The following is a 17,270-nucleotide window of genomic DNA, read 5'->3' as shown; positions in this document are numbered from 1 at the left end:
ATTTTCCAGCAAAATAATAAATTCATTACGTAAAAATTCCAGATAATTTCTCCCTGTGACACGATGTTGTAGTATGAAAGGATCAATTAATTGGTCATCTATGATACCACACGAAACATTCACTGAAAATCGTAGCTGGAAATTTTTTTCCACTGTAGTATGTAGGTTTTCTTCAGACCACCGATGCGCATTCTGTGTGTTGTTTATTCCGTTATGAGTGAAAGTAGCTTCATCCAAAAATAGTATAAATGGAATTAAATGTTGAATCCTATTAACCCATTGACAAATTTGCAGCTGGCTGACGTAGTTACCAGGCTGGAGATGTTGCACTTTCTGAATATGAAAAGGATGCAATCCATTATTATTTAATGTCCTCCATACTCTACTTTGTGAAATATTGGGCCGTGTTGCAATTAATCATGTACTCATTTCCAGACTACATTGAACGATCTGCAGAATGTTTCTCCTTCATCAGCATGATTTGTTTGTCGTTCAGATGAAATATGAGCACTGGGAAGTGTACCATTCTCACGAAGATTATTAAAAATTCTAATAAATACTTTACGATTTGGTAGAACACGACCAGGATACCTATGTCGATATTCCATAACCATAATATTATATATTCCATAATATAATATCCGTAGATGAAAATCATGTCAGCATATTCGGCATTAGTGAAGACACGCAGCATTTTTCAAAACAAAACTAAACAGAATTTCACTCTTTTAACAGACTTGATATTTATGCACTGCAAAATGAATACAAAATATACTTCTTAACAGTTTTCTGAAATTTTTACAATAAGAATACGACATAATACTGCAAACACGATTGATCAGCGAAAGGTTTATTTAACACATTACCACAATTAACTGACAGCAAGTAGTAGTATTTAAACAAATTGCGATTAAAAAAATCAGTGTTGCCAACTTGTTTTCCGTAAGTCTAAAATTATTGTACCTACTAGACACATCTGTTTTCTTCTTTGTAACATTTTCTTCTAAGTTTTTGTCGGTTTTGTTGTTAATAAGTCGACATGTTTAAAATTTTATTTGTTTTCTGCTGACATTATTTACATTAATCTTCTTATAATTAAATTCTCTACAATTTATGTCTGAAAAATGTATGATTTATTGCCAATTTAACAACGTTATTGTACGTCAAACTTAAAAAAATGTGTTTTTTGACCTTATTTTTGGCGTTTTACATGGAATATCTTAGAAACTATGAGAGATACAGTTCTGGGACCAATTTTTTTCGATTTTCCAGCTCAAAAACCATAAGAAATAATTAAATTTGCCTCTTCCCAGAATTTCAGAAAGCCTTAGTTTACCCGGAGGTAAAGCCTTTCACCCTGTATAACTCGTTAACTAAGCGTTTTCAGACCTGTGTTTATATGAACTTTTTTCTTATTTTTAGCCTCTGGAATGAGTTGTCAAAGTATTTCCCCATCCTCCTGAATCACTCTGTATATATATATATATATATATAAGATCTAACATTTCCTACTCGGCAGAGGTACAAAGAATAGAAAGAAGAATTCTAAGAACGTGCATAAATAAAAGACGACTTGCTGATGGGGGAGAATTGAGACTCATACCAAACCAAAATGTAGAACCAGCTCTAGACTGCTTTAGAAAGAAGTTGTTTTATATATATATAGAGTTGATAAAATTTCCTGCAGCCTCAAAATTATAGTTGAACCCTTCAAAATATTTAAATACATCATGCAACAGCAAAGCCTACTAGGAAAACTCTATTACAATCAAGTTGTATGACTTAGGATGCATCTACGTTACATTAACATCAGATTTAAACACCAAAGTGGTAGAGTACTTAAAATATAAAATGAAGAAAAGGGCTGAGGTGTTTCATATGTTTTCTGTCAATCTTATTCTGCAGCTAAATCTTTTGATTGCTATAAATAATCTTACCAAGATAACCAAGACATAAATAAAAATATATTCTTCTTAATGAAAAGTGTGAATCTGTACCAAAATATTAATTTTCATTATAAAATTAGTAATGATAAACTTATCTTGATAAAAGTTTTAATAAAACTGTTTATATTGTTGATATCTTTCGTCAAAAATTGCCCAGTTATTTACACCCAACTTATCATTACCACATAGGGTTAATTGTAATTAATCTAATGTAAGAAGTGGAGAGTGTAAAATTGCAATGGAATATTGCAATACAGGAGGCGGATAAGTGAAGATGAGGAAATGTAGTAAACATATTAGGATTAAACAATTTGTATTAGATAAATAGAAATGTAGTATCACATCAAACTAACATAATTAATGAGGAAGAAAAATAATACATAGTAAAAAGGTTAACTACAAAAGAGAAAAACGAGATATTTTTAAAATAAAAAAAAACCTAAACAAACATCAATTACAAGTATATTAACTTATCTTACTTTGATTCAGTTTTGATGGATGGAGAACTGCATTTATTGTTGTTGCCAGTAGCTGTTGTTCCACCAGCATTCATTAGCAGTCTTCTCTTGCAATTTGAGTTTCTAGGCAAATGTTCTTCATTAAAAACTGTTCCAGCCATAGTTAATTGTTGCTGCTGCCTATTGTTGATTGTATTTTGTTCAATTAAACCACTCCCATTGTAATTCCAAGATCTACTGTTGTTATTATTATTATTTTGACTACTGTTATTATTATTATTGTTATTATTATTATTAATGCTGCTGATAGCAGTAGTATTGATCGCATTATTACTCTGCTCATGTAAGCGTACGCTTCCACCACACTGCTGCTGCTGCTGCTGTTGCTGCTGTGGTTCTTTCAATCTACAGGATTTTTTATATGCACCTTGTACAAACAGGAAAAATATATCAATTATTCTTTATAAGTTATAGTAGCTTAAAATAAATTTATGATCACACTAACACCAAAAAACCTTTTAAGCAAATGCATGGGATAACATAACACAATTAATAAATATTCATAATTTTTCAAACGATTGAAGATAGGATTGTATTCCAATTCTTCTAGATCACAGATCCTTTTGAAATTTGAGAGCAGGAGGAGTCTACTGTGAGCATTACTTGTTAGCATCATTCTTGCGACACAATTCCTTTTCTCTGAAAAGACTGGTCCTAGCATTTTAAAGCTAACATTCAGAATGGTCAAGCAGGAGGCATATGATAGCATTTCTTGTTTAGGTTGTTTATATGCTCTCTGCATGGCAAGATATACAGGGTTTGCTGATGTCAGACAGCTGCATATCAATCATTCATGCAAGCTTTGTTCGGGTTGTTAAGGAAGAGCAGGAATCTGATCTTTAAAAGTTCTATTTCTTGCTTCAACTTATCAATGCATGAGATATGCAACTTTTTTGTTTCTTCTTTGCTAGTTTTCTTTTTCTCGTTTGATATTGTCATCTAATTCACAAAGAGTTTAAACTATAAAAGCTTTCTAACAAATTTCAAAATTTCTCATACATATATGAGATGTGCTTGTATGTTAATATATTATTAGATCTGTAAGATGTATTAGTAAGAAATATTAATTTCTTTGAAAGATTGTTTATAGATTATAATTCTTCAACTTTTTAAATTACTCTGGCAAAAATTTTTTAATTTTTAAAATGTTATCCATTTTTTACCCCAGAATATAATTCACTAACTAATTCTTAGGTGGATAAAGAAGCTTTTAAAAGGGTTTAATTTTAACTAATGTTTGTAGTATCCTTTAATTTATTCACAAAGTTTATTACTCCCAAGGAATCTATGAATTACCTTTATAATAAGCAGCAAGGATTATTGTCTTATTGAAGAGAGGTATAAACATTTTAAAGTAAGAAACTTATGTAATAAATAAGAAATTCATGTAAACAATATCATATACTTGCTTTGGAAACCAGTTTACTTTTAAATAAAAAAAAATGCATATATATATATATATATATATATATATATATATATATATAAGAAAATAATATATTTTTTGTAATCAAAACATTCAATTATTATATGCAACTGTTTCTTCTCTGGTAAGTTTATTAAATAATTTATAACTTCCACAAATAAAAAATTATCTTTCAAAACAATTACATACCACTAAAATCTGATTTATCTATAGTCTGATATATGTAAAAATAAATATGAATAATTAAATATTTATTTTCACAGTACAATATTTTAAATATTGACTTTTTTTTATGGAAAATATTTTTTTTGAGAAGAAAATTTTTAACAAAAAATACAGTAATGTTCTTAATAAACCTCTATTTTATTTCTAATGCTTGTATAATTTGCTATCCTTATATAATTACTTAATTACAGATTTTAATTCTAAAATCAGCTTCATTGTTCCTTTGCCAGTCCTTCACAAAACACTATACATCACAACCAAAAACAATTAATTCATATTCATTATGCTAATATGTAAAAAGGTTTTGATCATTCATTGTTTATTAATCAAACATTGAGAATTTAGTGACAACATACTATAAAAAGAAAAAAGTAATTTCACTTATTGGTATTATTTAAAATGACTGGTATGTTATAATCCTAACCTTCAGTTAACACTCACAATCCCACAAGATAAATTTTTAGTAGGGGGGGGGGGTCAATTCTATCCCCCAGTTATGCTTTTAAAAATGTATTTAAATATAAATAAAACATATCTTAAATAATCACGTAGATCCAAAATAAAATTTAAATCAATTAAATTAACTTTTTTTTCACTTCGAGCACTTTTTCAATAAGTGCTCATGATATAAACCTTAAAAAAAATCCACAACTTTTGATTTTGTAATAAATTTAAAAACAAAGTTCTTTGAACCCTGAGAAAATGTCATGTTTAACTTTTACAAAATCTCTCCCAAAAATCTAGAGAAGGGAATCACTCTAAAATAATGACCTAAGTGAACAGAGTTTAGGGTCTATACTCTTTGTATAGTTGCATAAAATTAATAGCTTTTAGGAAACAATATCATTTGCTCCTTTATTAAATAAAAATAAAAACTCTTGGTTTTTACTTTTATGTTTACACTTTTTCTTTCTACATTTAATGTTTAAGGTATTAGAAACATCATTTTTATGCTTATTATCTTCACTAGACGCAGTCAAGCTATTTGGCAAAAAAAAATCCTATTTGTCTATTTGGCAATCTAAGGGATTAAATCTCCTCTATGTGTAATAAAATGTACTCAAATAAACTTTTAAGTCTTCATTTACAACTTTCAATTTCTATAATTTTCTACAAATGATTCTTCTATACTTCCTTCAAGATTCTACAAGTTACCTTTAAACTCATTAGCAACTGAAAATGAGATTTTATAAAAAAATATATATTCATAATAGGGATCAATCCATTATAGGTATAACTAGTCTTTTTTAATTTTTTTTTGCACTCAAATATGCACATTTCTAATGATGACTCCATGCCCCACTAATATTTTTACAAAATACATTCAGAGAGAAATTTCCAAGATTGATCACGCATATTCTATACATACACTTAATTGACTTAAAAATAAAAATAGACTTAAAATAAAAATTAATGAAGGAATTACATTAATTTTAATTTTTAATATGTTCAATAGCAAACTAAACTTTTTTTTTTTTTGTAAAACCTAGGAACAAGTTTTGGTAATATTTTAGTTTTAATTTAAAACTACAATATTGTGTACATAAATATTCCTTTCTCTTAACCTTGCCAGCAATATTTCCATTTTACTAGTCAAATTTGGACTAAGATGCATTTTTGTTATGATAAGATTTATCTATCATCAAAATTGAATTTCCATCAAAATTTTTGATCAACTTTCCTTTTAATCCACTGTTCATGATTTTCTGGATTCATTTCATTGTGATAGTCCCCCGTTTTCTTTCTGATTTAAAACCAAAAGGATATTTTCACATCTTCCTCACTACCAATGTGGAGTATTATTATTATTAGCCTTGATCCTTTAAAAATGTTCTTCTTGTAACCACTGACACATTTAAAAGTCCACCTAGTACTTTTCAAATATATAAATGAATATAGGACTCATCACAAAAAATATTGTAGCCCTTTCTTCCTCTATCTTGAATTCTGTCCAAATATGTGATTTGTTTAAAAGAATGTATCATTCTTTTTGATCAATATTTTCTTATTACCTTGGTTTTCCTACATTTGAATCCTATGCTCCTTAAAATTTTGGGCAGTATATTATGGTTCAAATGAAGTTATAATTTTGGATGGTCTAGCTTCAAAACTCTTAATACACTTCTCAAAGTAGGCTGTCTGTGATGTGTTAATGAAAACTAATATAATTTTTTTTAATGCAGAATTTTGAAATTATCAATGTTTACTTTTTTGTTTATTCTTTGATGAATTTTGCCTAGCACATTTAATTTTCTTGCAATTGTTTCTTCTTCCTCCTTCAATAATTTCCTTAATGTGTGAACAGATACACCACAATAATTTACCATTCAATCTTGCATTTCCAAATGTAACTTTCAAGATTTTCATTCGTTATGTTTTTAAGTACATTCAAAATGATGCAATTAATTTAATTGGCTTCTAAACACCACTCCTTGCCTAACAAGGGTATCTATTTCAGTTGAGGCATTTGAATTAGTATTAAAAAAAAAACTTTGTTGTATACTGAAAAAAAAAGTTCAATAAAAGTGCAATAGACACAACATAGTCTAACGATGCAAAGTGATTGAAAATTGAATGCTCTTCCACCCCGTAAAAGTTCATTCCCCCAGCCATCCTACATATTCCCTTCTAAAATCGCTAACCAACACCAAAACATACCCAGAGACAAGCAAAAACAAATGTTAATAAACTACTAGTGATCTAGTGATAAATGATAAGTCTAATGATAAAACTAGTTCTAATGAACTACAGTGCATCAATCAACTAAGCTTACGAAACTACTGTTTTTATCATTATCGTACATACAATATAATTTTTTTTATTTTTGAAATTACTATTAGTGATTTGGAAGAATAACATGGAAAAATCAATTTAAATTCCCATATGAAGAATATACAAGAATATACATTTATCTAAGAATACTACAATGATAATGGCAAAGAAGCTGTTCAAGAATACTGTTGGAAACTTCCAAACTGAACTATTCAAAACAAAACAGATTTTTATAAATACTCATAGATAACTGAGAGAAAGAAGGTCATTATAGAAAATTTAAAACAGGAAAAAATAGTAGTCATGAAGAGATGTACATCCAAGTCCTTGATTAAGTGTATAATGACTGATTAACTAATATGATGATGATATATGATGATTAAGTATATGATGATAACTTGATGAATATGAGCATGTGGAGAACATTACTTTGATAATGTTCTCATCTTCACCGTTTACAATATCTGTAAGAATATGGGTGAATCATAGAATCAATTACTCCCAATGGAGTAGCATTAGCCATGCAAATACTCTTCACTGACAAACTAACACAACACTTACATGTAATGGTATTAATAATTCAAGAAACAATCATATATGAAATGATGGCAATCCTCATACAACTTTTGAATCAAATAGATTTAAATTTTGAATTTATTTACATGGAAAAACAGAAAATATTAGTGTATTTACACAAATACAACAATGATGAAAACTTTGATTAAGAATCATGTTTGCTGTCCAAGAAATTAAACAGCCTAATTATGCTGGAGAAGGCAGTTGCATTCATAAATTGTCACCATGAAATGTACATGACACTGGAGGTGAATATCTGGACAGTGATAAAATTACATAATTTTATCTCTGTGTAAATTGAATTAATAATTCAATAATAATAATTTTATTATTAATAAAATTAAATAATGATATAATTCTGTTATAAAATTAATAAGAGAGTAGGCCTAATATTTTCAATTTATCACCTGTAAGGAAAGATTTTCAGAATTTTATTGTTCTTAGTTTTTCAATAAAAATGATTTTAATTAATTTTATTAACTTTAATTATATCGATTTTCTCAGAGTTAAATTCTCTAACATTCTGACTCATTTGATTACTGGCAAATTAACAATGTAAATTTAGAGCAAACCTAAAACTGTATATTTTTTGACTCCAATTCTTTTTTTGCATATTTAAACAATTTTTTTGTAACTGCTGGAAATACAGTTACACTCATTTTTTTATTTTTTCATATAAGACTACATACAAAACAACAAATTTTTGTTCAATAATTTGGGTTGTGTTATAGAGTTTTAGCAGTATTTGCCTTAACAGCAGAAATCTGGGTGAAATTTTTATGCTAGTTATAACAAAACAAAGCGTTTTTCTTTTCAGATCTATGAGGGTTATTTTTTTTCAAGGTCCGATCGGTCACAAAATTAAAACTACAGTGAAAATAACAAATTATTTACTTTTAACAAGTAAATAGTTACGCTATTTCTCTACATAGTCGCCACTCTGATTTAGACATTTGTCATAGAGTGGTACCAACTTTCCAATACCCTCGTCATAGAGCAGAGCCGCCTGTGTTTCAGCCATGTTTCTACACTGGTCTGCAGCTCAATGTCTGTGCCAAAATGTTGTCCTCCTAGCCAGTGTTTCATGTGAACAAAGAGGTGAAAATCGGATGGAACCAAGTACAGGCTGAATGGTGGGTGATCAAACACTTCCCAACGAAAACGCTGTAGGAGTTTCTTTGTTACAGCTGCAGTGTGCAGCCGAACATTGTTATGGAGAAAGACAATGCCTGATGACAACATTCCTCTCCGCTTATTCTGAATTGCTCTTCGTAGACGTTGAAGAGTCACGCAGTATGTATGAGGCTGCAGTGATGGTTGTGCCACATTCCTTGAATTCCACCAAGAGAACTCCACTCCGGTCCCAGAACACAGTAGCCATACACTTTCTGTTGAAGAAGGTTCGCTTGAACTTCTTTGGTTTACTGGAAGAATGAGAATGCATCCACTGTTTGGATTGTTCTTTTGTTTCTTCAGTTTCTAAATGGACCCATGTCTCGTCCCCTGTGACAATTTTATTCAAAAAATCTTCTCCTTCATTGTGGTAGCACTGGAGAAACGTTAGGGAAGCGTCCATTCTCATTGTTTTGTGATGGTCGGACAGCATCTTGGGAACCCATCTTGCACACAGTTTGCGGTACTGAAGTCTCTCACTCACAATGGTGTAAAGAGCTGACCTTGAAATTTCTGGAAACGAATCACTCAAAACAGAAATTGTGAACCGACGATTTTCTCAAATTGCCTCATCCACTCGCTCAACAAGATCATCGGTTGACACTCGCTTCCTTCCCTGACCGCCTGCATCATGAACATCTGTATATCCTGCTTTAAAGTTCCTGCACCATTGTCGCACTTTGCTGTCTCTCATTGAAGTTTCACCATCCACATTACTTATTCGTCGATGAATTTCAGCTGCATTACACCCCTCAGCCTGAAGAAATTGAATTACCACACACACTTCACATTTGGCAGGAGATGCTATTGTTGTAGACATGTTTACGTGCTAGCTACGTGTTCAGAACAAAACGAAGTGACGCAGCGTGATTGAAGGCTGTACTAGAGACACTGCGCAAAGGTTCATCCAATTTTTGCGTGGGTTTTTATTTTGCAACCCTTGAAAAAAAATAACCCTCATATATATAGAAACTCTTTTCATTATTCTGATAACAGGAAACACCAATAAAGTATGGAAGAGTGTTCAGAAACTTCCTGACACATTCTGTGTGCATGGCCACACTCACACAAGTGAGTGAGTGAGTGAGTGTGTGTGTGTGTGTGTGTGTGTGTGTGTGTGTGTGTGTGTAAAAATATACATATATAGCAGATGGTTGAAATAATAATTACCTTTGGATGAATCAGATTTAACAGAAGAAGAACAGTTATCATGACTCAATTTACGACTAACTGCAGCCAATTGCCGGGGTCTTTGCTGATCGGTTAATGGTGGCAATGTTGAAGAGGACAGCAGCCGGTTATTGTTCAATGAAGTCGAGGATAAAAATGATTGCGGATGATCCTGGTAGGTGTTCAATTTTTCCTTATGATTTGCCCTAAGTAAAGAAAGAAATTAATTTATGAAATCTTAATAATAGCATATTTAAAAAACACTGATTCTCTTTTAATATATTCTACAACACAGCAGTCAGCATGCTTCACACTCATGGATTCAATTTCTTGAATGAGTTTGGCATTTTATAATTTTATTTATCTATCATCAATAAAAATATATTTAAATACACTTATAACCTAAATACATTATTTACCAATACCAATCAATTTCAATGACAAAAGGAATTCATCAATTCAATATTTTTTTTCAATAAATTACAAAATATATTTTAATTCTTTCTATCTTTTACATTATTTAAATAGTTTTGTATTAATCTAGAAACTCCTCCCCATCAAATATTATGAGGGAATTGTGAAAATAATTAAATCATAATCACAATAACATTGAAGTAATCACCTTATAGGATAAAAAGGGTGTTATTAACACCTCCTGCTTGCATAAATAGAATAAAGAAGCTATTTACACAATTCCTTATGTTTTTACCCTTATTCTTTTATCTTTATTTAATGCTCAAAATTTTACATGCATAAAAGTTTTATAACTCCTCCTATTGAGTATATGTATATAATAAGAATACAAAATGAATATCAGAAAGGGATGCATAATTTATTGCTCTATATTATTACTTCCAGCTTCCCTTTCTTAGGGTTATGACATATGTAAAGTAACAAGGGTTTAAAAATGGATGCAACCCAAAGATTAAGATGGTAGAAGACACATATAGGTAAATTTTATTTCTCTCAACATGTCAGTAGGTAACATTGTACTCTAGGTTAACAGCTTGGAACAATTGAAATGTCCTTCTTATTCACTAGTGCTATACCAGTATAAATCCATCTCTATTGTTTTAACTATGTCGTTTTCCAAGGAAGAACATGTGTTTATTATTGATACTTATTGTGCATATTAATCTTATAAACAAGTGAAAGATGATTTTTGGATAAAATTTCCCAATTCTTCAGTTCTTAATAAGTCAACAATATCACGTTTGATTAATAAAGTTCGTGAGACTATCAGTACATGATTGGAAAAGCACAGGTCGACCATCATTAACAGTAGAAGTTCTGGAGGATGTGAAAGAACTTTGACTCTCTCACCCAGCTCAAAAAATTATCTTCACAGGCAGGGCTTTCATTAACTACAGCTTTCAGGACTACTAAAAAATTACAATTGCATGCTTATTACATCAGTATCATTCAAGAACTGAAAGAAATACACCACGGAAAATGTTTACAGTAATGTTTGTCATTGGTTTCGTATTTTTATTGATAATGGTATTGAAATTTTGGATGTTTATTTCAGCAACAAGGCGTGGTTTCACTTGGATGGCTACATTAACAGCCAAAGCTGCTGAGTATGGAGTGCTGAAAATCCTCATGTGTTTCATGAACAACCATTACAAGCACGTAAAATTGATGTTTGGTGTACGATTTCCCAGCATAATGTAATAGAGCATTTATTTTTGACAAATCTGTAGATACTGTGATTTATCGCAACATAATCGAACAGTTTATTGCCATGTTAGACTTACATGAATTAGAATGTTGGTTCCAACAGGATAATGCAACGTGTCATACTGCTAATGAAACGTGGATATGTAACGAGAATGTTTTGGCCATTGTTTGATATCAAAAGGGTTGTGGCCTCCAAGATCCCCATATCTTACACCAGCGGCAGACTTTTACTTTGGGAGTATTTAAAAAGTGTAGTTTTTAAAAACAACCCTCATATACTTGATGAATTGAAGGCTAACACTGAAAATGAGATTTCAAACATTACTGAGCAAACATTACGAAAAGTGGCTGCAAATGTTATGAAACGTGTACAAACCTGCATCAAGATCACAGGAAATCATTTTGATAATCTATAATAAAGTTATTAAAGGTAATTTGACTACTGTTGTATACGTATTTTATTAACATTAATATTTTTATAATAAATTCATGTCATCAAACAGCAGGATTGCGTCCTTTTTTAAATACCCAATGCTTGAAGAATAAATCACAATTGCTTTCTTTGGGATGTTCAATAAACGTCCACTCCATGCGGTGAACATATTTTAAAGCATACATAAGGGGAAAAAGAAAAAAAGTATTAAACATTCAGGTTAATTTTTTATTTCTTTAAAATTTAAATTCATGAGCTACTCTTCAACATAATCTCTAACTTTAGGCATTTTCCACTGTTATTTTCTATTACAACTGGCCTATTAATGAAAGTTTCTGTGATAAAAGAAATTTTATCTACATATACACACATACAAATGTTATCCTGAATTAAACTATTTTCAAATCAATTGATTTAATGAAAAAATAAAACCAAATTTAAGCCCCAATAAACAACTGCCCTGCCAAGTACCAGAAAGTGCCAAACATCATGGTGCCACAAATGCAATCAATGCAACTGATTCAAACTAATATGACACTTCCGAAGGAAAAAGATGAGAGAAAGTGGATGATCAATCTACCACAAGAGTACTGCCTGTGATCAGAGCAGTTTAAATCTTACTCAGGACCTAACCTTCTTAAGGTTAAAAAGAAGTTCTGACCTTAACTATTATTAAAGTTCAGGGTTAACTGAAAAACAAAAAACTACTCTTTTTCTGTTAACGAGGTTCACACTAACAAAAGTGACTTAAATACACCTCATATTAAATAGGGTTAATTATTTTTACAATATTCAAAAACAACATTTAAAAACTTATTAAATAAAGTACAAATAGGTTGCATAAATGTTACATATATAAATACATTTATATCAAAACTATACACTATATATGTCAGATATAATGGTAATGGTATAATGGTAAGCAAGGTAATCCACTGAAAACAAAAAAGAATTGTTCCAGCATTTGCCTACGATTTCGAGAAAATCTTAGCAAAACTTGGTCAGAGTAATATTATAAAGTACAAAATTAATGAATAAAAAAATAGAAGTGGTTTACTGTATATTAAAGTATTACCATGTGCATATAATACTATGAAATAATAGTGATGCAAGTATATGAAGGAAAAATATTTTCAGTGCAGAACATAATTTTAGTCATTAATTAATTGATAAATATCTGAGAACATGTTTTAATACACATTAAACAAGTTCACAGAAAGTTCAGATTTACCTAATTTAAAGTAATACTTTATTAAAAATTCAACACAGCAATGCTTTTTCAGACAAAAAATTAACTTAAATTAATCTATCAGATGTTTACATCATTAGATAATTTATTAAAAACAGAAACTGAACATAATAAGATCCCTTCTCATAGGCTGAAGTATAACAATTTGTAATACAAAAATGATAGTGTAGTAAATAAAAAAATATGTAAATAAATAATCTTAATTTCAACATTGAATGATTTCAATGATTGTACATTGTGATAATTTTTTCCAGTACTGTTATATTTTAACATTAAAAACACTATTTTAAAAATAATTCAATGTTATAAACTTTAATATGACTATTAAAAAACAATTATTTAATGTAAACCCAACTTTCAGTATTACAATTTTAATGGGAGTACTGTAGTGTAATAAATATTATATTGAGACAATATGGTTTGATATTTTTGCAAGAACAATAATTTGGTCAGTTACATAAAATTATTTCAAATTACTCCCAAATAATTTAAGCCATAAACAACAAAAATATCAATATTATTATTCATAGAATTAGTATTAGTAAGATGTGTCCATATGAGAGGGAAAGTGGAAAATCTTTTATCTATATTTAGTTACATCGTTACAACCTATCTGATGAATAAATTTGTGAACTGCTGACACTCAATTTCCAATCATATTCATAATTCTTATATCATGTAAGTAAATTATCTTCTGATGTAAATGCACTGGTATCTGTAAAAAGGGTAACAATGAATGGTTCTGAATGTGTAAGTATTGAGAAAAGCAAGAGGCCAAATATATTTCCTTGGATGGTCCACTATCACATTCTGAAGTAAGGGCATACTGTATATTTTCTACTGGTTCTATTGTCAAAAGGTGATATTTCAATTGGCTGATTACAGTTGGTTAGGTATAACTTTACCCAGCTTAAGCTGCGCCTCTGACTTCACAATTACTAAGTTTTATCATCAGCAAGAAACTAGTCCAAACACAAAGAGCTGCAAAAGGATAGTAACAGATTGTTATCTAATGATATAACTTTAATCAATACTCACAAGTTATGCATCATCATATCATCGAGAGTCATATTAGACTGACTCTGTTGCTGAGATTGCTGTTGCTGTGAGTGCTGAAGCGTGCTACTGCTACAAGTGACACCAGCAGTACTGGTTGCATTTCCTCCCCCAGTCCGCACTTGTGTTTCTCTGGCAAGTCTGCTGCTGTTACTACCTCCACTAGCTCCTCTGTAACGGTCTATACCTGTTGATATACTAGTGTCACCAGTAAAAGTTCCTGAACTATCTCTTCCTTCATTGCACTTGCTGCGTGCTGATAACAAATTCTGTCTCGAGTAACTGTAAAAATTATATTAAAAAAATAATAGAATTAAACAGTAGATCAGCCCTAAAAATGAGTTGAATTTGTATTATATTTTACAAAAACTATACATTTCTAAATTTTATAAAAATATTCAGGCTCAAATAAGACTAATGTTCAATATATATATTACATTTAATTGGTTTAATGCACATCTCCATTATTTCATTTTGACTTCAAATCAGTGTGTAATTATACAAGCCTGCGACGGTTGTGCTTTTTAGTTTTTGATAATTGATTCTTATGTATTTTTTAGCCCTGAATCTGAAAATAACCTTTATTTTTTCCATCATGTCAGGTTTGCAAATTTTAAATTTCAAAATTCACAAATATGTTGAAAAATTGTGAAACAATAAAATGTTTTTTTTTTTTTGTAATAAATTAATATAATATATTTACTTTTTTGGCTAATACTATGCATTCTTATAGCTAAACAGTTGAGTGGTCTGAAGAGGTGGGTGGGGGGGTCATTGATCCCCTAATTTCTAATGAAAATTGTCACAAAATAAGCTTAATTTCTATTATAATGCATTTTTAAATTAACTTACTTTTATTATCTAATTAATTTTTATGAGATATGTCATGTCTTTGGAAACCACTCCCCCTCTTCACCCACCATTAATGACGAAGTAAGTAAAATACTTACAATTTTATTCCATGTGTTGAAGTTTCTTTGAATAGCTTATATTCTGCTTCGTGCTTTTCCTTCTATGTTCTCTATAGAGTTCATCTCTGTGTAACATCCAGCAACAGACTGCCATGATTGTAGAAGTCCATTTTACACAGACTACTCAATGATCTTTTGCGTGATGATAGCGAAGCTGGAGAGACTGCATACCATCTGCGACTTCAGCATGAGGTTGTTCTGTGGAGACTGCTGAGGCCACAGTGCATTGTGCTATCTGTAGTCTTGGTAGAGATAAGATGCCTGGCTTTGATGGACTGACAGCTGAGTTCCTTGTTCACTCAGTTGGCGTTAACGTGAGAATTATCACACATGTATTTAATAAATTATTGATTGGTAGGTCATCAGGTCGACCCCTGATGTTGCTACCAGTTTTCAGCAAGGTCTTTGAGAAGGGGTTGTATCTTTATACAAATGAGAGGTTGGTCTCGTGTAGGTTGCTGATGGAAAACCAGTATGGGTTTCACCTCGAAAAAGGCACTGAGGATGCCATACTTCATGTGATGAGTGTGGCGTCGGCTAGTGAAGCGAAGTATGTCTTGGGGATCTTCCTAGACATTTCCAATCTGTGGTTCATTTAACAATCTGTGGTGGCCCTCTGCCATTTCCTAATTACAGAGGTGAGGATAAACTGAAAATGAACTGCAGGTATGAAAAGTTATTTTAGTCTTTGAGATGTGTTGCTCTGTGAGGGCAGCCATGAAGAAGGGAAGACACTAAGGGTTGTCCCCAAGGCAGTGTGTGTGGGTCCTCTTTAGTGGGTGGTGGATTTTGACTCTGCGACTGAGGCTGCCCAGTGGGTGTCTTGTTGTGGCCTACGTGGATGACGGGTTCCTGCTGGTCAAAAGATGCTCATGGAGGGAGGTTGAGCTCAGGGACAGTTGTGCATGCAAGGTGCTTGATCTGTGGGCTCATCAACACAAGATGACTTTTAACCTGGAGAAGACCACGATGATGCTCCTCAGAGGCCATTTGGCAAAGAGTCAGCAAGTTCGAGTATTTATGTCAGGCCATAGAATGAAGTACACTCATGTTCAGAAGTACCTCGGCATGTATTTTGATAAGAAATTTCAATTCAAGGGGCACCTTTAATATGTTGCAGAAAAGGCCTGTAGGCCTGTAGTGCTTTTTAGGATCCGACATGTGTCAATCCAGATGGGGGTCTCAATTTTATGACCCTAAGCATCCTGTTCAAGGGTGTGTCTTCACCAATGTGAGAGTTAAATAGTGTCCATGTTCATGCCCACTATTTTAAATACTGTAATCCATAAAATTACTTGTAAATAGAACACTCTGGTTCACTTGTTCAATTGGTTATTTAATATTACTTTGTTTATTTTACACATTTAGTTATATTATATTTTATTCTTTTTACATTGTGTCATATTATATTATTAATGATATGAGATGAATATGTATGTCTGTAGTTATGAATGTGATTTCTGAATGTGAAATGAACAATACAATATGTTAAAATTAATATAAATCTTTGACAGCAGCTGTATTAAGCTACCTAGATATATATTTATCAATAAGAAAACGAAGCAGAACAAAATACATCATAAGAAATGTAATAAATAACATATGGGACCAAACAGTGTGTGTGAAGCAATTATGTTTTATGCTGCACCAGTTTGGGCAGATAGGATGAAATTCTATAGTTACAGAGATATATTATTGATGGCCCAACAACTATTACTTTTGATGGTATCGGGTAGTTATCAGATGGTTTCATAGGAAGTGGTCTTGGTGATTGCAAGAGTGAAATCGGTTGATATTCCAGCTCTTGAGAGACAGGGACGGTATGTTGCTAGGAAGTTGGACAAGTTGATTTCCGGAAAGATGCAGCATGGTTATATATGGCAGGCTAGATAGGATGAGACTACTGATGAGCGATATACTCATGACCTCTTCCAGACATTAGAAGCTTGTGGGCACCTCATGGGTTTCCCCTAACAAGTACGTAACTCAATTTCTTACAGGTCATATGTCCTTTAGGGGTAGACTGGCTGGGTTCAACCTGGTAGATTCGGGTCTGTGCCCGTAGTGTAGGGTGC

General features: G+C 31.3%; 1 protein-coding gene across 6 annotated transcripts in view; it reads right to left on the bottom strand.

The window, feature by feature from the left end:
• LOC142319125 (uncharacterized) overlaps positions 1-17,270 on the bottom strand; it is a 223,095-nt gene that overhangs the window by 50,316 nt on the left and 155,509 nt on the right. For all 6 annotated transcript variants that reach the window (XM_075356059.1, XM_075356060.1, XM_075356062.1 and 3 more), the window contains 3 exons: positions 14,207-14,506; positions 9,807-10,012; positions 2,426-2,831 (listed from right to left, as the gene is read on the bottom strand). In XM_075356059.1, the coding sequence (XP_075212174.1) occupies positions 2,426-2,831; positions 9,807-10,012; positions 14,207-14,506 (912 nt within the window). The remainder of the gene's footprint in view (positions 1-2,425; positions 2,832-9,806; positions 10,013-14,206; positions 14,507-17,270) is intronic.

This window comes from Lycorma delicatula, chromosome 2 (genome assembly GCF_047948215.1).
Source record: "Lycorma delicatula isolate Av1 chromosome 2, ASM4794821v1, whole genome shotgun sequence".
Taxonomy (NCBI): domain Eukaryota; kingdom Metazoa; phylum Arthropoda; class Insecta; order Hemiptera; family Fulgoridae; genus Lycorma; species Lycorma delicatula.
This window is presented reverse-complemented; position numbering and strand designations above follow the sequence as displayed.